Source organism: Asterias rubens, chromosome 12 (genome assembly GCF_902459465.1).
Source record: "Asterias rubens chromosome 12, eAstRub1.3, whole genome shotgun sequence".
Taxonomy (NCBI): domain Eukaryota; kingdom Metazoa; phylum Echinodermata; class Asteroidea; order Forcipulatida; family Asteriidae; genus Asterias; species Asterias rubens.
The window spans coordinates 2,107,770-2,130,297 of record NC_047073.1 but is presented as its reverse complement, the minus strand read 5'-3'; the positions used below and the strand labels follow the sequence as shown (position 1 = coordinate 2,130,297).

General features: G+C 39.7%; 1 protein-coding gene across 1 annotated transcript in view; it reads left to right on the top strand.

Moving 5' to 3' along the window:
• Positions 1-5,162: 5,162 nt before the first annotated feature.
• Positions 5,163-22,528, top strand: part of LOC117297544 — a 43,754-nt gene continuing 26,388 nt past the window's right edge. The window contains exons 1-17 of the mRNA XM_033780639.1: positions 5,163-5,285; positions 6,889-6,945; positions 10,225-10,379; positions 10,763-11,020; positions 11,837-11,980; positions 12,658-12,847; positions 13,570-13,816; positions 14,576-14,768; positions 15,157-15,345; positions 15,611-15,775; positions 16,271-16,415; positions 17,097-17,258; positions 18,005-18,129; positions 18,529-18,948; positions 19,397-19,531; positions 20,317-20,534; positions 21,641-21,823. Coding sequence (XP_033636530.1) covers positions 5,231-5,285; positions 6,889-6,945; positions 10,225-10,379; positions 10,763-11,020; positions 11,837-11,980; positions 12,658-12,847; positions 13,570-13,816; positions 14,576-14,768; positions 15,157-15,345; positions 15,611-15,775; positions 16,271-16,415; positions 17,097-17,258; positions 18,005-18,129; positions 18,529-18,948; positions 19,397-19,531; positions 20,317-20,534; positions 21,641-21,823 — 3,041 coding nt within the window. The 5' untranslated portion in view covers positions 5,163-5,230. The remainder of the gene's footprint in view (positions 5,286-6,888; positions 6,946-10,224; positions 10,380-10,762; positions 11,021-11,836; positions 11,981-12,657; positions 12,848-13,569; positions 13,817-14,575; positions 14,769-15,156; positions 15,346-15,610; positions 15,776-16,270; positions 16,416-17,096; positions 17,259-18,004; positions 18,130-18,528; positions 18,949-19,396; positions 19,532-20,316; positions 20,535-21,640; positions 21,824-22,528) is intronic.

The following is a 22,528-nucleotide window of genomic DNA, read 5'->3' as shown; positions in this document are numbered from 1 at the left end:
ATTATCCACGAATTCTAAACGCACACAACTTCGAGTGACAAAGGTGTTTTTTCTTTCATTATTATCTCGACGAAATGCTGTTTAATTGGTAAACTTATCAAGAAAGATACGATAGAAACAAAAGTTTCAGCTGAATTTAGTAAGTTGAGAAAACAGAAAAAAGTTGTCTCGGTAATTACACAGGCATACATTTAATGTAGTATTACCTATACCATCTCTCCAAAACGTTCCAGCGCTTGCAAGGTGCTTAGTGTGCGCGCTTGTTATGCACTAATGATCTAATGTGGTCACCCTAAACAGCATACAGAGAGACATATCGATGCATCTTTTGACAGTGTGTTTTGCGTAGTCTGTAACACAGATGGATCAATGACAGAACTAATTCAATACCCGATATATTAGGACACTTTTAAGTCACACTTCCAGCGGGTTACGATCGAGCAAGGCATACTGGGAAAGAAAAGTAAATGGCGTGTTGAGATCGTACACCGCTGGGACTAAGGTAGGTGGCACTCAAGCTTGCTAGTATTTAGTACCTTTAACTTTACTTCCCTTAGCTCTGCAAGGACACTGTTGCACTGCAAACAACTATGACTTTGTATTCATATTTTTTTAAGTTTGTTGTTTTGTGTCGTATCTGAACTAGTCTAGTCTGAACTGTATCCTCGACTGCAACATTTTAAAAAGTGCTGATACAATGATACATACAACGTATTACCAGTCAATGTACATGCTAAAAGAATTGTTAAATTTGCATCGGGATAAAGTATAAACACTGATGTGTGTAAGCACTGTATACTCAGAGTTTCCCGAGTCCTGTAAAAAAATATCACAGGCTTATATATTACTCGGTTGGGATTCGAACCCACAATCCTTGCAATTCTAGAGCAGTGTCTAACCAACTATACCACCGAGATTGCCCGGTAGCTAGAGGCAGTTCGAATTCTATGTTTTGGCAGCGTGTCGCATTGATACAAAAAGAGATGTTAAATTTGTGCAAAAGTATGTGTAAACCATAGGCCTACACATTCACCCATCAACACAATGTAAAGCATGATGTACATATTACCAGTCAATGTACATGCTAAAATAATTGTTGTATCCCGAGTTCGAGACAAAAATTATTTTTGTGACATTGTTTTATATTATAGATGTTAAATTTCAATTATGCTGGGATAAAGAAAATTAACTTTGTTTTTTACCCATACACCGATGTGTGTAAGCACTATGATACTCAGTACTTTCCCGAGTCCTGAGAAAAAAATACCACAGGCATATTACTCGAACCCACGACCCTAGCAATTCTAGCAACTAGACTACCGAGATTGCCTGGTAAGTAACTAGAGGCAGTTCGAATCCTTATGTCTTGGTGCTCAGCGGGTACTGCAACCATTAGACCCAGTAACTGGGGCGCTAGATTTCCTTTTTGGAAATTTTGACATTATCAGGTTGTCAAAATTTCAAAAAAGGAAATTTAGCGCCTCAGTTCTTGGTCTGCGCAATGATATGTTAAATTTGCATTGTTTTACTAATTTCTCAAAAACTACAGCACCCATCACTCGGCAATTAAGGGAAGCTTTCAATCACCATTCATAAATATCTAGACATTTTATCCATTCTGATTGGTCGAGAGGGCATCACATGGGGCTGTTTGAACGAACGGATGATAAAACACCAGTAAAAAGTGTTGAAATATGAGTGTGACACGGGAGCTTGCACCTGTGCTTGTAAGACAGTTTCTCTTCATTCCTATTGGTCGAGAGCAACGGCTGGAACAGTTGTGCCACATCACGCTATATGCGCGATGCGCACAGCAATCTCCTTATGAGGAGTTGTTTACCCGAGGGCCTTACCATTTCATAGCTGGAGGGGTGTTGTGTTGAAAGAAATCATTGAACAACTATAATTTTTGCATTTATTTTACTTTTTGACCAAAAAGTGTTGATGTTTTTTTTACCGAAAAGGCATTTATGAATGGGAATCAAAGTGTGTGGAATCGGTTTTCAACTAGTGGTTTAAACCCGCCGAGGCCTGGTTCTTGATAATTTACATCGACTTTGTCTCAGTAAAACCTCTTCACCACACATTGATTCCCTTATGAGCTTTCAATCACCATTATCTTCAAACCGTCCGTCTGACCGTGTCAAATTAGAATTTATTGTACACTGTAACTGTAGTAAAAGTTTTGGACTACAAAAAGTATCCAAACCCTGACGTAAAAGTCCTTATGTACCACGATTTTAGCGGGTTAAGACGACACATGAACACCTAAAACAATTTAATTAATTATGTAAAAACAAATCACGAATTTAACTACTTGTTTTCAAAACAGATTGAGAACAGAACTTTAGAAGGCAGAGACAAGTCACCTTTCTTCACCATTTTTCTACAGAATCACATGGAACATAGGCCAACGGGACAATTGAACGGCCATCGTCATGTCAAAACACACATTAATGTTACATTAGTCATTACAAATTAAATTTATCACGGAATTGGTTATACACGGACTGTACCGGAAATCGTTAGTAAACCAACCACACATGGCATGGTATTCATAAACGCGAACGTGGGTGAAAGTTGTTACGGGATATATAGTTTTAGCCCTGTAATTGTCCTCTAAATTACGCTTCAGTAGTACTGCATGCAGTCCTGTGAAATCTGAAAATAATCAAATGAAATTTTACTTACATTTCAGCCTCAAAATAAGAGAAAACTGGATCAAAAATATAGTCCCACGCCCGAGTAATTCACTTTTTATCGGTCTGATATTAACTGTTGGTGATTGTCCAATCAAATCGTTGATTTTCCAGCAAAGGTCATAGGTTACGAAGTGGTGCGATAAGTTTTGACCAATGGGAGTAATCTTGGAAATTGGAGGAAACTTTGAAACTTCATGAATCACATTATAAACCCCTCGTGTTGGATTTTTGGTGTGTATGAGACTAACGGTAATTTTTTATAAAACTTATAAAGAGTTATGCTTAAAATGCAGGTTTCAGTAAAATGAAAGCAAGGATTGTAAATAATTATTGAGTATTTCCAGCTACGAGTACATCACGTGTACACCACGTGTATGGACACGTAAATTCAACTATTGAGCAAGGCTAGGTTGTTACTTGCACTATTCAACATGCCGGGCTTTTTAGTAATTTTGAAGGAAAATAAATGTCTGATAAGTAGGCCTACGTATGCCCTAGGCATTCAGTGTCGCCAATTACCTTATTTTTTTGTTAACCCTATAGTAATGTGCGTGTGTAATGTGCAAGTAGTCGGCGGCGGGGTGTCCCATGCCATAACAGTTAGGACAATTTGCGTTACCCTCGTGTGAGGGGGGGGGGTCCGTACTTTCGAAACCTCTCCAACAAATCTATGATGGTACCAACTCGTCCAGATTATGATGCACGTGGAAGTTTACCAATAGCCCTTTCTTTATGGGTGGGAGGCCTAATTACGTTCGTTGTTCTATTGCTCAGAGCAGCAGGCCCTATAGTACACTGTTGTTGAGAATGATTTATGGGTTAACATTGCTGGTTTTTTCTTTGGAACATCCCCCCCCCCCCCCAGTTTAATTAGTAATGTCTGTTGAGTTTGGTTTGCACATAGAGCAAGGAACCTTAACAACAAAACCTTTTCTCACTCGTGTGTTTTCTCTATTAATAATTAATAATGTAAAAAGTGACAAGCTTTTTCTCTTATTTGTAAAACACTGGGAATTAGGCCCCTTATATTGAATTAAAGAAAATAAAAATAACTGCTCACCTCCCTCAAAAAGCAAAGAGAAAGTTGTAACACGTCGAACTATGCTCTGTGAGCTTGCTCCGTGCGTGCTCTATGGAATGGATCCGGGAGGCATATACATTCACAACGGGTCAGAATAAAGATCATGTTCCGGGTCCCGCGTTGGCATGACCCATTTCTGGGCTCGGATCCTGGTGAAAAAAACAATGGATTTTGACTCGGATTCCTCGTCAGGTTGACACAATTTCGGTCAATTGAAGATTGACCTTTGAAAACATCTGAGATTTCTTTTTTGACCTGGACCGGCGCCTTTGAATGTTTTTACAGAGGGCATGCCTTACAAATGCTGTGTTTTATTTTATTATTATTATGAATGGGTCGGTCTCATCAACAATAATAAAATTGATAATTATATAGGATTGGATTGGTCGGAGTCGTGCACTCTTGAAGAACTGTTCGATTGTGGTAATCCAACATTATAGCTGAATAAAATTGAATTTTTGTTTCAAACTCTGGAGCAAAAACACAGGAAGTACATTCCCTTTTTAAACAATCTGAGAAGCGTTACTGGGGTAATATATCTTATTCCAGAACCAAACTTTTCCCAAAATATCAAAAGCTGAGTCATAACGTACAAACCCTTTTAAAACCTGAATCGTAACGTGCACCACCTATACTAAAGTAATACAAAGTTTTTCACTTTTCCATACAGACAAGTTCTGACCGGAAAATGCAAAACAACGATTTATATAAGCAATCTGCAGTTATTACTAGGCCAGGAAGGAAAAGAGAATTAGCGAGTCTAGGTCTAGATCCACGAACGGACGGGGCAACTTCTCCTCTGACGTAGAACAATAAATTCTCATACTTTTTAAATGGTATGGGGTGCGCTTAAAAAAAATGGTACCGAAGAGCTAAACTCATAGTCTTATATGTCAGCCTATATGGATACCTGCATTTAGTTTAAAAAAAACCTCGCTCTATTCTTCATTTTCTCTTATACGCATTTAACATTGAATTTCATGTCATTATACCTGGCAGTCATGTCCATAGTGAAAGCATAATATAAACCATCCTCACCACAACACAATGGAACAAACTTGCTGTGGGGTCACAGTTGTTTATTAATATAGCCCTCTAACAAAGGGATTGATTGATTGATTTAACAGTCTATCCTTGTGCGCTGCTCTATCTGTTCGCTCTCTCAGGGAGTAAGACCAGTAACCGTAACAGCCTCATCAACTCTTAGTGCACCCCACTGGGGGAGCAAGGGGATAACCTAAGCCTGTAGCCGACTCGTTCTCGTGAACTCTGTGCCAGTTGTTCACAATAGAGAAATGCATAATCGGAAGGAGCCCAGGGTAGCCTCTGTCAAAGTCCGTGGTATATAAAGAGTCTACAGTCTCGCAACTAGCTATTATTAATTCTTTCAAAGTTCTGAGCCAGTGGTAACTGGATCGAACGGCTGCGTTTTTAACTGGCCGTCGTCATGGAGCTGTTGAAATCGTGGTTGCTTCTAGCGTGTGTCGCTGGAACATTTGCGGGTAAGCCATTTCATTTCTCTTCATTAATTTATCTATAATTAATATCAAGTTACATTCAATGTTCATCCCGACTGCCTGCGTGCACAAATCAAAACAATTATTTTGTTTTTTGCAATCTTCCTGGGTTTTTTTTTCTTCAACTAAATTTTCCTGTTTTCCAAGTTTTTTGTTCACCAAAAAATGTTTGTTTTTTGGTTTGTTTTTTTCATCTCGGTTTAATAGGCCACCTTGTTTTCTTTTTTAAAAGTAAAAGTGCAACCATGCACAGAGACTTGTAAACAAAGGCATTCACTAACCTAAATAACCCTATCCCGCCCGGTGTCATGCCAAAAAAGTGGTCGCTGACCCAAAACAAAACCCCGCTCAATAGCATAATAATTGCGATCTTGGCGCGTTGCAACGACGGACGGAGGAGTCCAACCTAACCTTTGTCTTATTTCCGAGGGAAGTGAGATAATATTTCCCAAGGAAGTGAGATAATACTTCCCAAGGGATCTTAAAATCGTAAATGAATTTCCCGAGGAGGTCTTTACTGTTCTTGAGGAGGTCTTTACTGTTCTTGAGGAGATCTACTGTGAAATTAATGCCTCGTGATCTGTGACTTAACAGTAAACGCCTGTGGGAAATAAAAAAACGTCGGTCATCTACTCTTTGTCCATTGTCTCGGATCGGTCAATAAGTCAGTCGGTTAATCTTTTGATCACTGATAAAAGTGACGTCATGATTGCAAAATCAATTGACCCAGAAGCCACATTACATAAACTATTTTTGAGAAACAAAGCATGTGATCGCGCAACTTTTCAAGCGCTCCGTCGATGTTTCTGGAAAACATAATTATTTTATCTTATAATATCCCAAGAGTATGTTTTCTCATTGAGGAAGGTCTTTGTGTGGTGCTAAAACTTTCATCTCAAGTCATTGTCGAAATAGACGTAAAATGATGATTCTTTGTCTGAAACTAGTCACTGGAATAATCCCCAGTGCGCAAAGCAAATCCAATCAATCGCTGTTCCTTTGTTATTTACTTTGGATGGTGGGAGGACACTTTGACTTTTGAGAGGGCGACCCCGATTTGTTTACATTGAACAGCTGATGCCAGGCGAAAGTTGCGCAATCGAGGCGCCAGTTCGTTCTGCCTTGTGCGGCTGCGTGGAAGCTAGCCTGGTTTTGTGTTGATGGAGAAAGAAAATGCACCATGGTTGGTGGTAGCGGGGGGGGGGGGGAGCGGATCACGAGGCTTTTCGGCGCTAATTTTTTAAGGTCATATGGGTCAATATGCGAATGACATTTTGATAGTCAGGGAACAAAGCAAAGTCTAATATTCTGTATGCCCTACCTTTTTCCAAAATTAAACCTGTGCTTATATAGCAAGTTTTTTTTTTATTGCTGAGCAAGAAATGAGCGTGTACCAGTCACAGCATGCAATGTAAAGAGTATTATGAATGCATTTTGACTGGTAACCTATCTCAACCTATCTGCTTTAGCATGACTTTTTGCGAAGCAAGATGTTGGCACTTGCAGAGGGGGCCTTAATAAAAATTGAAAGATGAAATAATGACTGATGCTTAACCATCTTTTGAATTGTATTTGATTTTACACCCAGCGCCCTTCGCAGGATGGGGACCAAGGCAATGCTCCAAGATTAATACATGTGAAAGTGGTAAGTTGTCTTTAAAACGACTCGAACAAACTATACAAAACAAAACATCACTCATCCCCAAACAAAAGAAACAAAAATCGGAAAAAGGAAGCCGTGTGGTATTGCATTATTGTGCGCCCTCTATTGAAACTTTCTGTTGAGTGAGCTGGCGGATGGCCATCATCTTGTTTTTTTGCACAGCATGCAGAAAAGAGGGGTATGTCGTCCTTTCGTTGCTTTCTTTAACCATGCTTTAACAATCATTATTCAATATTTCGTGGTATTCACTCATCTTTATGTATGGGTGGCATCATGAAGATTATGATAAGGTCATGATTAGATTTAAGTTTTGTAGATTTCCAGCTACCAATGTCATAAATAACGGCCACATTTCTACCTCCATACTTACAGTTTTTACACTACAGGCAGGCAGAGTGCACCACGACGAATTTGTCGAGTTGAAAAGAATTTATCCGCTTTACTCTGTGTAGTGGTACTAAAAACACTAGTGGTATGCATGGTTGAAACGAATAATTTGATCAATTAAGTTTTAGTCATACTTTACTTTAAAAGCACTGCCACCATGGTCACATTATCATGGATGGTGCCACAGACCAACTTTGTACGTTGATAAATCAGTCACTTATTTTATTAAGCAACTTTGCAGAGTAGACCACATGACATGATGATGATTGATTGAATCAATTAATTAGACCCAGTGACTAGACTGGGCCTGGGGCGCTGTATTCCTTTTGTCAAAAATTTTAGTGAGAAATAATAACCTCTTTCTCAAAAACTACATTACTTCATTCAGAGGGAGTCGTTTCCCACATTGTATACTATCAACAGCTCTCCAATGCTCATTACCAAGTCAGTTTTGAAGTTAATATATCTGTTATGAGTAATTACCAAACGTGTACCTTCCCTTTAACTGCAGGGTCAAATATCTTAATATCTTTTTTTCTATTTTAATTGTGACAATAGGCCTCAATATAGATTTGACCCTTTTCAGGAACACCAGGCACCCTATAATTGGTTAGTTTGGGTTGTAAATGGTTTTTGTTCAAAACAAGTGGTGTCAAGTTATACCACCTTGGAGTTAAGGTTCAATGTAAAGTGGTCCATGGTACAGGTCATCCAGGCTTACTCATCATTCGACCCCCCCCCCCATTGTGTTTCAGAACAAAATGGTCCTTATTTTTGTATGAAATGACAAAGTGTTAAATTGATTTTATTTCAATCAACTTTTGTTGAACCATGACAAATTTACCAGAGCAGGACTCAATTCACCCGCGACCTCTGAATGTGTTGACACTCCATCAAGTGACCCATCTAGTCTCAAAGGCAGTGCACTCTAATTGGTAATTACTCAAAATAATAATCATAAAACCTTTCTTGATTACGCATAATGGGGAGAGGTGGATAGTATAAAACGTTGTGAGTAACAGCTCCCTCTGAAGTGACGTAGTTCAAGAAAGAAGTAATTTTCCACGAATTTGATTTTGAGACTTCAGATTTAGAATTTGAGGTCTCGAAATCAAGCATCTGAAAGCACACAACTTCGTGTGACAAGAGTGGTTTTTCTTTCATTAATATCTCGCAACCTCAATGACCGATTGAGCTCAAATTTTCACAGGTTTGTTATTTTAAGCATGTTGAGATACACCAACCGTGAAGACTAGTCTTTGACAATTACCAATAGTGTCTAGTGTCTATAATGATGGCTGTCTCCCAATATCGTTTATCTTGGGGTGCCAGTTACCAAACCATTAACTCTGTAACTGTCTTACAGTTATGCAATCATTTCATATTTATATGCGATCATTTCATTTTGGGTGTTGTGGCTGAGCATATAAGAGCACGGAACTCAAGCTCTGGTGTGTCTGTTCAGCTGAGTGTGGGTTCGAGTCCCGGTTGACACTTGTGTCCTTAAAGACACTGGACACTATTGGTAATTGTCAAAAACCATTCTTCCCACTTTGTGTGTCTCAACATATGCATAAAATAACAAACTGTGAAAATTTGAGCTTGATTGGTCGTCTGAGTTGCGAGATATTAATGAAAGAAAAAAAACACCCCTGTCACATGAAGTTGTGTGCTTTCAGATGCTTGATTTCGAGACCTCAAATTCTTAACTTGAGGTCTCGAATCAAAAATGGGAAAATTAAGTCACTTCTGAGGGAGCCGTTCTCACAATGTTTTATACTATCATCCTCTCCCCATTACTCGTTACTAAGTGAGGTTTTATGCTGATAATTATTTTGAGCAATTACCAATAGTGTCCACTGCCTTTAAGCAAGACACTTGATTATAATTGCTTCTCTCCACCCAGGACCCAGGGGTAAATGGGTACCTGTGAGGGCAGAGATGGTTCTTGTGATTGATAAGCTGAGATGGTTTAAGGAATGATTTAAGGCCCAGTGACATGGGGTAATAATGTGGAAGCACTTTGAGACATGGTGTGTGAGGCGCTATATAAAAACTGACTTTGTACTGGGCACGATCTCTTGCAAATTTTCGTCAAACATTGCTACATTTTACAACCATGTTAAAATTAGGCAAGTGACCGCAGTTAAATTGTTATTGTGTGAATATCACTTTTTAAAAACAAACTGTATCCATCAGGCCTGTATGTATGTGTTCCGACATGTTTGAGTAAATGTGAACAACAAATATTGGTTATTGCTTTCTTGCTTGACCTCACTAATCTTGACCTTAGTCTATCGGCTGGAAGGTCAATCATTTTGACCACAAACAATGAAGAAGGTTTTTGATAAAAAAGGAGCCCCAAAAAAGTATGTTTTTTGTCTGATCAATATTTCATGGAGACAAATGAAAGCAGCCGCCTTTGTGCCCCTGCATGGTTGGTGCCTTGCCCCCTTGATTCAATTTCTTCAATCGACGGATACAGGTGCTAGTTTTCTTGAGTTGTACCCTTTCAAGAACAAAGTCTTAGGTTTTCTGTGGCTGGCTTACAACATGTGAGATAATTTGTTAAGACATTATATTTTGTTGTGGTAGCCTTTGAGAAAGACTGCTAGGGTCGAAAACAATTTGAAACGTCAGAGCATTAACTATTTTTACATTATCTTTCAGATACACTTGCATGCCTCATGCAATTACATTTTATTTGAACAGAATTTGTACCTGAAAATGTCTCTTGAAAACCATGGTTTTTCTCATTCGATCTTTGGCGATGGTTTTAAAACACTGTCAACAATCTATTTTTGTTTAAACAAATTAATTTATTCTAAAACGTAAGCCAGGTTTTTAAAGGTATGATTTTAATTTAAATTGCAGATTTAGCCAGATATGAAGAGGGCAAAACCTACACCTATAATTATCATGCGGAATCGAGCACATGGATCAATGGCACTTCAGAAGAGAAGAGCGCCCTCGTGTTTGAACTCGAAGCGCAGATTGACGTAATCAGCCCATGTGAACTGACCCTTCAGGTAGGTACTGAGAGCTAGTTTGTATAGTGCCCATTTTCATGGCTCATCTTACCGCCAAATTCTGTGCTTGCAATCGCGAATATTGGCATGCGCATTGTATTTCTGCGCTAGTTGTGTAGATTTTATTTTTTAGTTGTGCTTAGATTTTTTGTTTCCAGCAAATAGTAACCGCATCTGCCTTACACATGGGAATTGTGGGAGGGGGGGGATGGGGCATGGGGCATTTTCTTAGTGTAATTTTTAACACCTAAACTTAGTACAGGGAACATTTCAATACAAACAGTTGGTATGATGGGTGTTGTGTAGAGATTTTCCTTAAACCTTTTAAGGAGAACAAGAGACAAGTATGCTCAAGTCTGCTTTTGTTTTTTTCTTAATAACAGCTGAAACAAGTTGAGGTCCTCGAGACTGGGTCCAATGGCAGAACCACCCCAGCCAGGAACCAGGATCTCCTCAGAAGCGAGCTTCAAGATCAGGTCCTTCGCTTCGCCTTCCATGATGGCATCGTCACAGACGTCTGCCCCATGGCTGGCGAGACGACCTGGGCCCTGAACTTCAAGCGTGGTTTCTTGTCTGCCATCCAAGACCCAGTGACTGCTAGCTTGCTGTTGGAATCTGGAGAATCGACTGTCATAACCGAGGTAAGTGTGAGAAAGTTAAATTGATGCTTAGCACTTCAAATATTAGGCAGCAAATTGTCAAACAAAAGTAGTTTGTTCATCTGTAGCGTTTTAAATGCTTTAATTTAATGGTTTTGTGAACTCGGTCTAAGAAAAAAAAAATCTGAAATAAATACGAAATAAAAAAGGTTAAAATTTAAGAGTATTTTGTGTTGTGCATGTGCATTAGATCTGAAATCGAGCATTGTTTACTTGATATGCTATACTAGGGTGTGCATTGTAAGAACCTTGAGTGATTCGTAGGTATTATTTCAGGGTAAAACAAAGGGCATTTTCTCGACCAAAATCCAGGGTACGGTCAAAAAAACTAAATACACTTCATTCCAAAGATGCATATTTCTTGAAATTTTGGTTGTTCTCATGGTTGTCCTGGTGTGGTTGTGGCGATTCTGGGCCTAGTGGTTAAGAGAACCAAATTCAAACTCTAGTGTTTCGAATAAAAAGAGTGATGGTTGGAGTCCCAGTCATGACACCAGTGTCCTTAAGCAAGACATCATGATGCTACGGATGGTACGTGATGATGGCACTTATCGAAAAGAAAAGGGGGTTATTCCGGTGTTACTGGTTTGATTGGCTGCATATTGCACCATGCCGCACCTTGTAAACCATTACATGGTGCTATGTAAAAGGAGAAGGTCTCATAACACAAACTTAGTCTCACATACCTTGCAGGAAAATACTGTATGTTAAAGCGCCTTCGGCTTCTCTGAGTGAAAGTTATGAGCGGTATATAACACGCCACTATTATCTGTGATTATTGTTATAATTGTCTTACAGACTGACGTCACTGGCAAATGCTCAGCTACGTTCTCGCCATCAGCCACTCCAGGCCTCATCACCAAGGTCAAGGACTTCAAGAACTGCGAAATGCGCACCAAGCTTGAGGGCGGTATTCAGGCTACTGTACTGAGGAAAGATGCTGTGAGTATTCTCATTTTTGTTTCGGTTCAAGTTTTTCAGCTCAAGCGCACTGGACTTGAGCTTGTGTGTTTTTGATCAGCAGAGTGTGGGTTTCAATTCCTGGTCTTGACACTTGTGTTCTTAATACTCCCATCACAACAAAATCATTCTCACTTCATTCTTAAAAAAAATGAAGCCTAACAAGCTAACTGGCTGAAGCTGTATGCAAACGGCGGGGACGTAGTTGCAACCTTCAGGAACTTCATGGACTAGTTTGATCGGGATGCTGCTCCAGATTTTTGAGCGACCATCTTGTACTTGGGTTGTCCTACAAACGTACTAGACATGCTACGGTCGGGCTTCATTTGGATGTATGGTCATTTGGATGTATGTGTGCACACAGCTCGGGTCCGTTTGTAGCACGTTCATTGTGTTCACAGACAGACCAAACTCGGATTTTAAGCAACTAGGGTCGTATTATACACATTTCAGGCTGAAGCTTTCAGTCTAACCAGACCAAACTTCTCTTACGATTTCCTTTGGACATGTTGAATGTGGTGAGTTTGGCGTGACCAAGCCTTAAGCAAGACACTTCAAGACACTTCAAGACACTTCATGGTCCTTTGGATGAGACATAAAGCCGTTGGTTTTGTGTGTGTTTTGTGTATTAATATTTGTATTTTATTTTTTTACTGCAGCCACTGTTTAACATCCTAGAGTGCTCGCAGAAATGTGAAATTACCTACGAGTCTAATTTAGTCTCTGAATCGTCATGCGTTGAGCAACACACTTCAAAGCCTTTCGCCAGAGAAGGATCGGGAGCAATGACTGTAATCAAAGCCTCTGTAGACAGGCTGAGAATCACCAGGGCATCAAAGACACCATCAAGTAAGTCAACTTAAACACACAAAAATATACACCTTTAAAACGAGGTTCGCCAAACCGGGGTGTTTTTCTTGTACTATCCAAAGCTCGTAATATCCAATCGCGTCAATAATCATAGCACCAAGCACATGTAAAAGAACCTACAGTGCATCTATCTTAAAGAGAAGGGGCTTGCCCCCCCCCCCCCACCCTTGTGCTTGTCTGATTGATAATTGCGCCACATCATCATCGTTCTCTGTGGTCCATCAAAGGGGATGTAGAGCCGCCCAAATCAAACGATTTGTTGCAGACTGCAAAACGAGCACCATGTGCGCCATATGGTGCTCATGGTGCTAGCAATTGCGCCACAGCACCATGTAAACCAATACATGGTGGTATAGACCCTAAATCACGGCTTGGTCATCTTGACCTTACTCCATTCCAACTCATTGTTTTATTTTGTGGAAATAAATGTGAATTGAATTTAATTTAATTGTAACCAAACTGAGGCTGGACGAAATGATAAACTGGTGCCATGCCCAGTAGCATTCATTACTGTTATTGGAAACAGGAAATATGACCAAGATGGTGAGAGTGTGTAGGGTGATAAAGGAACAGGTCTCATGCCTCAGTACGTAGCTCCACATACCTTGCAGGACAAAATACTGAGCACTTTGATTCATCCCTAGGGGTGTGATAAATTATAAGAACCAAGTAATATTATTATTATTTTCCACCATGCACAGGCTCCATGATCGACAGACAGACCACAATCTTCTTCGAGCATGAGGACATCAAGGGAGACACTCAACCAGAGATCATCATGAAAGCTAAGGAGATCCTCGATATGCTTTCTCCAAAATTGATCAAGGAGGTCGGAATCGAGATGCCAAACCTCTTCTCCAACCTCGTGACTGAGATGCGGAAGATCGAGACTCTGGATGGAATGACTCAGCTGAGAGAGTTCGTTGAGGGTCAAAGCGAAGGTCTTGTGTAAGTACCATAGTACCTGTAAATAGAGCAAGCTAGTTGAAACCTTGAGACCAATTCAAAAACTGACTCCGTCAGTACCTGTAAATAGAGCAAGCTAGTTGAAACCTTGAGACCAATTCAAAAACTGACTCCGTCAGTACCTGTAAATAGAGCAAGCTAGTTGAAACCTTGAGACCAATTCAAAAACTGACTCCGTCAGTACCTGTAAATAGAGCAAGCTAGTTGAAACCTTGAGACCAATTCAAAAACTGACTCCGTCAGTACCTGTAAATAGAGCAAGCTAGTTGAAACCTTGAGACCAATTCAAAAACTGACTCCGTCAGTACCTGTAAATAGAGCAAGCTAGTTGAAACCTTGAGGCCAATTCAAAAACTGACTCCGTCAGTACCTGTAAATAGAGCAAGCTAGTTGAAACCTTGAGACCAATTCAAAAACTGACTCCGTCAGTACCTGTAAATAGAGCAAGCTAGTTGAAACCTTGAGGCCAATTCAAAAACTGACTCCGTCGTAGTGCAGTTAACTAGGATCCTATAAGCTGAAGAAGTAGTCCAAGCCAATTTTCTATACCTTCTGCCTGGGTAGTAGTTAAAAAGCAGGACAGTTCTTTTCAGAGCTGAGAAGTCTCCCGAACAATCCGATGAATCTACTCCGCGGTAGTAGAACATAGAGCAAGACAGTTCTCTAAAGAACAACCCTGGCAAGTAGATACTGCAAACCAAGTATATATTAACACCTCACCATGCAATGCCTCTTTCACAGTGAGGTGTTCAGGGATGCCCTCCAGATGTGCGAGACCACCCCAAGCATTGAAACCATGGTAACCATAATCAACGAGGTTGCGGCATCAGAGGATGAGGCTGTCATCAATGCCTTCAAGACGACACGTGCCATGTGGCTGACACAGCCAGCCATTATCCGTCACCCTACCAAAAAGATGATTGGCTCTCTTATGGTGAGCAAGTCCCTTCAAAATAAAATTTTGGTTGTACACTCCTGATCGAAAAAAAAAGTGAGAATCACAGATAATTTTTGTCTCACTGTGACAAAAATTTATTTAGTAAAATTGTTATACTTGACCAATTATAATGTGCACAAAACAACACTTCTTTGTGCACAAATCCTTTGATTTTGAATACATGTAGCCTTCACGAGTGTACATTTTCAGAATGCCTCAATCTTTCGTGCGAGGGCCCAGGGAACATCTATTCTGAGCACAACAGTTAATTACTGGTAATACATTCTGCCTTCCGGTCGCCCCCAGTGGGTCCAGCATGTTATTTTTTCCAGGGGCTGCTCAAGAGGGTTAACAAAACATTCTCCTTATTTTACAACTTCCTCAGCCCATCATTAAGACTCTGAGTGTGGACGAGAGCGTCTTCTTCCTTCCCATCTCCTCGATGATCAACAAGTACTGCACCACAGAGAACCCCTCATGTCTTGAAGACTCTGAAGTCCGCATGGCCATCGAGTACTTCCAACAACTCCTTGGATTTGACTGCACACCCACGGAAGAAGTTCCTACTTTGAAGGTAATATTTCTACAGCAATTCGGCAATTGATGGGTCTTAAACATGATTAGATTAGATTAGATTAGATAGATTAGATAAGATTACGTTATCATCAAGAAAAGTGCTTTCCCTTTTACTTAACTTAGCTTTTTGTTTTCGACTGCACACCCACGGATGAAGTTCCTACTTTGAAGGTATGATTTCTACAGCAACTTTGATGAACCTTAAACTTGATGTGATTAGATTAATAATAAGATATTATTATTACTATTATTATTATTATTAGATGCTGATGGCTCTAAAGGCACTGACCAACATCCGAAGGTTGACAACAGACAGCAAGATCAGTATCATCAACAAGTGCTTTGACAATCACAACCAGGACAAGAGAACAGAGATCAGAGTTGCCGCTCTTGATCTTGTCAGACGTCTGCCGTGCAAACCAGAATATGTGAGTTCCGCAATCACTAGAATGGTAGGGGTGGGAGAAGGAGGGAGGGGGCTAGGCTGAGCCCAATTTCAAAGGCACTGGACACCTTTGCTTGTGAAAGACCAGTATTCTCGTTTGGTGTATCCCAACATATGCATAAAATAACAAATCTGTGAGAATTTTGACTCGATTGGTCATTGAAGTTGCATGAGAATAATGAAAGAAAAAACACCCTTTTTGCATAACTTTGTTTGCTTTCAGATGATGGCCTAAAGTCTTACTCATGAGTGAGAAATTGCGAGGGAGCCGTTAATCACAAGGTTGGACCATGTTGACTTCGATGACCAATTGATTTCAAACTTTCATAGCTTTGTATCATATGCCATATCATGGGATATACTGTGAGAATACTAGTCTTTGACATTAACCAAAATTGTCCAGTGCATGTAAGTGCAAGAAAATTTACTTTGTTTTTACATTGTTCTTCAAACTCTATAAATGTTGTTAATATTTCAGCAAACCTATGCATTGGCCATGTACAAGAACCAGCACTTTGACAGTGAGCTTCGCATTGCAGCCTACCGTGCAATCATGATGTGCCCAAGTGAGAACATCATGGCGGCTATCCAAGAAGTCATGCTTGAAGAACAATCCGAGCAAGGTATTCGCAGGAAAAAACCTTTTTAGTGGTTATCGGTTTCTGATGATGACTAGAGCAAGCTAGTCGAAACAGTGAGACCATTTTTAGAACTCACTTGGTGGAAGTGAAGTTAATCGCGAGAAGTCCCCTTGCTGTAATAATAATAATAATAATAATAATATAATAAAGACTTGTTAGGCGCAGTAAAACCAAAAACAAAAGAAAGAAAACTGATGCAACAAAATTAATCCTTAAAAACTTGTGACATAAGATAAGTTTTATGAAGAGATTTGATTTAGTGCAAAGACAAGATCTAAGATTAAGTGGTAGAGAATTCCACATTTGTGGCGCAGCTGAAGAAAAAAAGTTGTAACCCCAGCAGTGTCCAGACTTGCGTTCAATGAGGAGAAGCAAGTAGCTCTGCGATATAGACCTTTATCACGGTGCAGATGAATTTTACTCGGTACGATGAACATGACCAAGATGGTCGCAGCATGCCTATGGTCTACAGTAGCACTTTGTGGACAATGAGCATCAGCTGTACCTACTTTCAAAATTGATTTTTGGTTAACTTATTGTTATTCTCTCTCTGAAGTTGGGTCGTACGTTTGGTCTCATCTTTCCAACCTAAATGAGACCCCATGAGAAGTGTCTTTTTTTATACTGACTTTTGATAATTCTTCCTATTCTCTCTCTCTGAAGTTGGGTCGTACGTTTGGACTCATCTCTCCAATCTGAATGAGACCACCGATCCCCAGAAGCTCTCCCTCAAGAAGTGGGTTCAGGACAGCGGAGTTTTCACCAGCTTCAGCCAGGTCGACCCCCGCAAGTTCTCTCGCAATGTTGAGCTCTCATGGTACAATGGTACGTCGATGAACACTTTTCAGGGCCAAATTTCATAAAGCTGTTTGGCAAAAAATTCTGCTTGAAAAATTTATAAGCCTAGCCAAAATTTAGTGGGGCACCAATCACGGCAATGAAAAGTTAATGTAGTTTTGGCTGGTTACCAGTTTCTGGTAAGCAATACTTTTCTGTGCTAAACACGTTTTTTATTGTTTCAGGCTTTATGAAGTTGGGCCCTGCTCTTTTTTAACATAACATAACATAACATAACATAACAATTAAAATTTTATGAGGCACTATTTTATGAAGATCATAAGGTGAGTTGTCAAAGCTTACATGTAACCTGATGATTTCTTTTACAAATCTGTGAACATTTTGACTCAATTGGTCATCGAATTTGCAAGAGCTTAATAAAAGAAAAAAACACCCTGTTATTTTTTTCTAACCAAACTCGGGAAAGTACCGAGTACACATTGCTAACACACATCACTGTATAAGGGTAAAACCAAAATGAAAAACAACCTTGTTGCACAAATGTGTGTGCTTTCAGATGCCTAAAAAAGGCCTCAGGCCCTAAGACTTTCAATATTTGGGTGAGAAATTACCTCTCAAAAACTACATTACTTCAGAGGGAGCCGTATCTCCCCTGCTGGTTACCAAGTAAGTTTTCATGCTAACATTTTTTTAAAGTAATAACCAATAGTGTCCAATGCCTTATAATATACCAATAGATCCTTAACAGCAGTATTAACTTTTTGATTTTACAGATGAGGTGGGCAGCGGTGTAACTTTGGATGGTGACATGATCTTCTCTTCACAATCATTCTTGCCTCGTCAGCTGAAGCTCAACACTACTGTTGACTTGTTCGGCTATGCTATTAACTTATTTGAGGTATGATCATTTGTTTGAGGTATAATCACTATTTTGAAGTTTTATTGTGGGGTTGAACAAAGACAAATTTAATTGAGTGGGACTCGAACCAACGACCTCCAAATTAATGTGCCGGCGCTCTACCAATTGAGCTATCTAGCCCTATGTTGGCAGTCTCCTTATTTGTCAATATCTTTGTCCGGGATGCCAGTCAGAAGCCATTCAACCGCTAACTGCCGTGTAGACAGGGATCACACCCAAATTACAATACAACCTGGGAAGCGGCAGCCGGGGGATCACCAAGGTAATTTTTTGAGGTATAGTCACTTATTTGAGGTATGATCATACACTTGAGGTTTGATCAGGTCTTGCATAAAAAATTTACAAAACCTTAAAATAGTTCATGAAATCTTTCACCAGGTTGGAGGTCGTCTTGAGGGTATGCACCAATTCTTAGAGAAGTACTTTGGCCCCCAAGGTTTCTTCAAGCAGAACTCGATAAAAGATCTGATGGAAGACTATCAACAGAAACAGCAAGAGTCTCTCCTCAACGAGATCTCCGACCCAGGCGTCAGCGAGCTCCCCGAGGGCCTCCCACAGGGCGTGACCCCAGAGATGTATAATAAACTCCTCAAGATGCTCAACTTCCAGAAGAAGCTCTTCGGCGGACAGGTGCCGTTGCCCATTCCAGGTGAACCGATGCCCCGAGGTATGCCCGAGGGCATGAACCAGCAGATGTACGATGAGCTCTTGCTCTTCTTCATTCGTGGTGGATTGCCAGGAAGCAGGAAGAGGAGACATCTGGTCAAGGATTCTGACATCAACAACATCCACGCAAGTGTAAGTAGAGAGTTATCTTCAGGGATGCGATCTCTCCATTATTATCCAGAAAGCAGGATTTTTTGATAACCCCCCTCCCCTTAAAAAAAAAATTCCCCTAGATTGCAGAGTAGGGCTTTCAGACAATGACCATATTGTTTCTGCAGGAAGTCTGGACTCTTGTGAATGTCTGACATCATGAGTCCAATTATGAGACCAATAAGGAACTCACTACACGGTAGTGAAGTAAATAACGATCAACTGAAATGTACCTTCCTCCCACATACAGTTCTTTTCAGAACTGAAAAGTCTCCCAAATTCTGAAAATCGACTCCGCTGTAGTAGAATATAAATCAAGACAGTTCTCTAAAGAACAAACTCTACCTGGCAAGTAGATACACACATGGTGTTACCGCAAACCCAATAAATATCCTGAGTCATCTGGTATTTGTTTTCTTTGCTCTTTCAGTACCCTGCTCATGCCGAGGACAAGCCAGATGCTTCAATGTACTTCAAGATGTTTGGTAGCGAGCTCGGATACCTGGACATTGAAAAGATCAAGACACGCTTCACTGAGATGCAATCGAGCGTCAACCCACTGAAGGTAGGTGTTTACATTTGTTTTATCATTTCTATTTTTATTTAAAATAATCCAACATTTATAAGACGCACTTTTCTGAAAACCATTCAAAGGCGTCAATCTAGAAGAAGCTTAGGTACAGCATGTACTTAAATTGACAAACCTGTAGAAGTTTGAATAGATCGGCCATCTGAGTCACGAGAAAATAGTGGGAAAAAAAAAATTTGAATAAAAAGTTTCACTGAGCGATTAACTTCACAGGAGGAAATGAGTTTTATTTATTTCTTATCAAATATGACATTTCAGACAGATATATTTTAAGGGATGTTTTAATTTTTTTCTTACCAATTCTGTAATGTTCCTTGAAGACACTGGACACTTTTGGTAATTGTTAAAGATCAGTCTTCTCACTAGCTGTATCTCAACATGTACATAAAATAACAAACCTGTGAAAATTTGAGCTGGTCGTCGAAGTTGCCAGATAATAATGAAAGAAAAAACACCTTGTCACCTGAAGTTTTGTGCTTTCAGATGCTTGATTTTGAGACCTCAAATTCTAAATCTGAGGTCTCAAAATAAAGTTTGTGGCAAATTACTTCTTTCACGAAAACTACATTACTTCAGAGGGAGCCGTTTCTCACAATGCTATATCCATCAACCTTTCCCCATTACTCGTTACCAAGTAAGGATTTATGCTAATAATTATTTTGAGTAATTACCAAGTGTCCACTGCCTTTAAAAGTTGTTGATGAGTTATTTTTTTTTTTTTTTTTTTCAATTATTTTTTTTGATTACTTCAAAATCTTCAGATGTTGATGAGTTTGGCTAAGGAACAGACTCATGAGATAATTAAGAATGCCGTGCTGACGGACAACTCCTGGAGTATTCCAACAGTCATTGGTCTTCCCCTGAAGTTGGCCATCAACGGAACCGTCTCAATGAAAATCAGGACTGAAGGAAAGGTCGACATTCGCGGAGTCCTGATGCCCAAGAAGAGCTTTGAGATCAGCGGTATCATCGAGCCAAGGTAAGATACTCTTTAAACGTATACACAAATAAGCTTTTCTTCTTTCCACAAAAGCACTTGACACTGTTAGTTATTACTCAAAATAAATGTTAGCATTAAAGCTTACTTGGTAACATGCAATGCAGTGTGCTGTTGATTGTGTAAAACATTGTGAGAAACGGCTCCCTCAAAAGTTCAGCAGTTTTTGCGAAAGAGATAGTTTGTCCACTCTTATATTTTAAGACTTCAGGCCTGAAGTTGTCTTTTTTAGGCATTTGAAAGCATACAAGTTTTGTGCAACAAGGGTGTTTTTCTTTCATTATTCTCTTGCAACTTCGAGGACCAATTATTAAAAATATTTCAAAAATATCATATCCCGACACAACCTTTACTTTGACCTCTTTGTGTGAATGGGAGAAGGTCAAATCTTGCAGTGGTTTGCAGCCACTACGGGCATTTTGATACAAGCAGGGATGTGTACTCTATTATAAAATGGTATTCCGTCTTGTTTTGCCCTTTAAAAAATATTTAAAAACAATTTTGTATCCACTCCCCCCACCCTCAAAAAATAGAAAAGAAATGTCGATATAACCTAATAGTGCTCCAGCTTGCAGAGTAGGGCTTTACAACCAAAGATAAATGTTAATAATTTGCCTCCATGCTCGCAAGTTTTCAGGCTTTCGCACTTAGCACTGGGAATTCAGTTTTTTTTCTGAACAGCCTATCACATCCACTTGTGGCTGCTATGGTCTCTAAAGGGTCTTTGTATTTTTTGTAAGACAAAAAACACAATGTCCACAGATTTACATTAAACTTACACAGTTTGAAGATAATGATAGTAGAAAGCTTCCCTGAAAATTTTACTTGCTGAGGTGCTGTAGTTTTTGAGAAATTAGTAAAACAATGTCATGAAAATAATTTTCGTCTCAGTGATCATGAGACAAAAATTATTTTAGCATGTAGAAACGTATCAAAATCTTTAAACAGTGTAAGTTTAATGTAAATCTGTGGACATTGTGTTTTGTGTTACAAAAAGTACCCGGATCCTTTAAGGCAGGATCAGGAAGACCTCTAGCCACATACACTAAGAAATAAGTTTTTCACATGTTTATTTTTTCTGTATTCAGCGCGGCTGTTGAGATCAGCACCAGCATGGAAGTGATGGCCCGTACGACTCGCTCCGGATTGAACCACATTGGTCGTCTCCTCTCGTCTGTCTCCCTTGGTGGAAAGATTCAATTCACCGACGGAAAGGCATTTGAACTGAAGCTGGACGTACCAGAGAAGAAACAGAACATCATCGATGTCAGGTAGGGAGATGAATTCTTAATTTTTGGAACTGCCTCTAGCTACTAGGCAACTTCGGTAGTCTAGTTGGTAAGACACTGCTCTAGAATTGCAAGGGTCATGGGTTCGAATCCCACCTGAGTAACATGCCTGTTTCACAGGACTCTGGAAAGGACCGAGTATACAGTGCTAACACACATCAGTGTATGGGTAAAACCAAAATTAATATTCTTTATCCCTGATGAACATTTAATATCTCTTATAGATGAATTCTTGTTTCATAGCCTGAATAATAAGCTCCAGATTGAAAAGAGACCACAACCACATGGTCGTTTTGGCGGCTCAAGTCGGCAATCCCTTCAAGTGGGGGGGGGGGGGAGAGAAATATAAATAATAAAAAAATTAACATCATAAATTTAGAAAAATTAACATCAACAGAGCGCCATATGGTTGTGTGCAATAAAGTGTTTGGGTTTACAGAATTTGCGAAGGAAACTAGGACCAAGATCCTGGACTTTTATTGGCTGGTTTCAATTTTGTTTCAGAGTGTAAATCTCATCTTTGAAAGGGCAAGGCCATTTTCATTTTGCAAAGGGCACTTCCATTGGACAATCCTAAAACCTGGGGCAACTGAGGGCATGGCCGGCATGGCCTATGTTTAACTTCCAGCCTGTATTTTTTTAATTTTTTTTCATGAATTATACTCTGCATCAGTTTAAGGGGTGCAC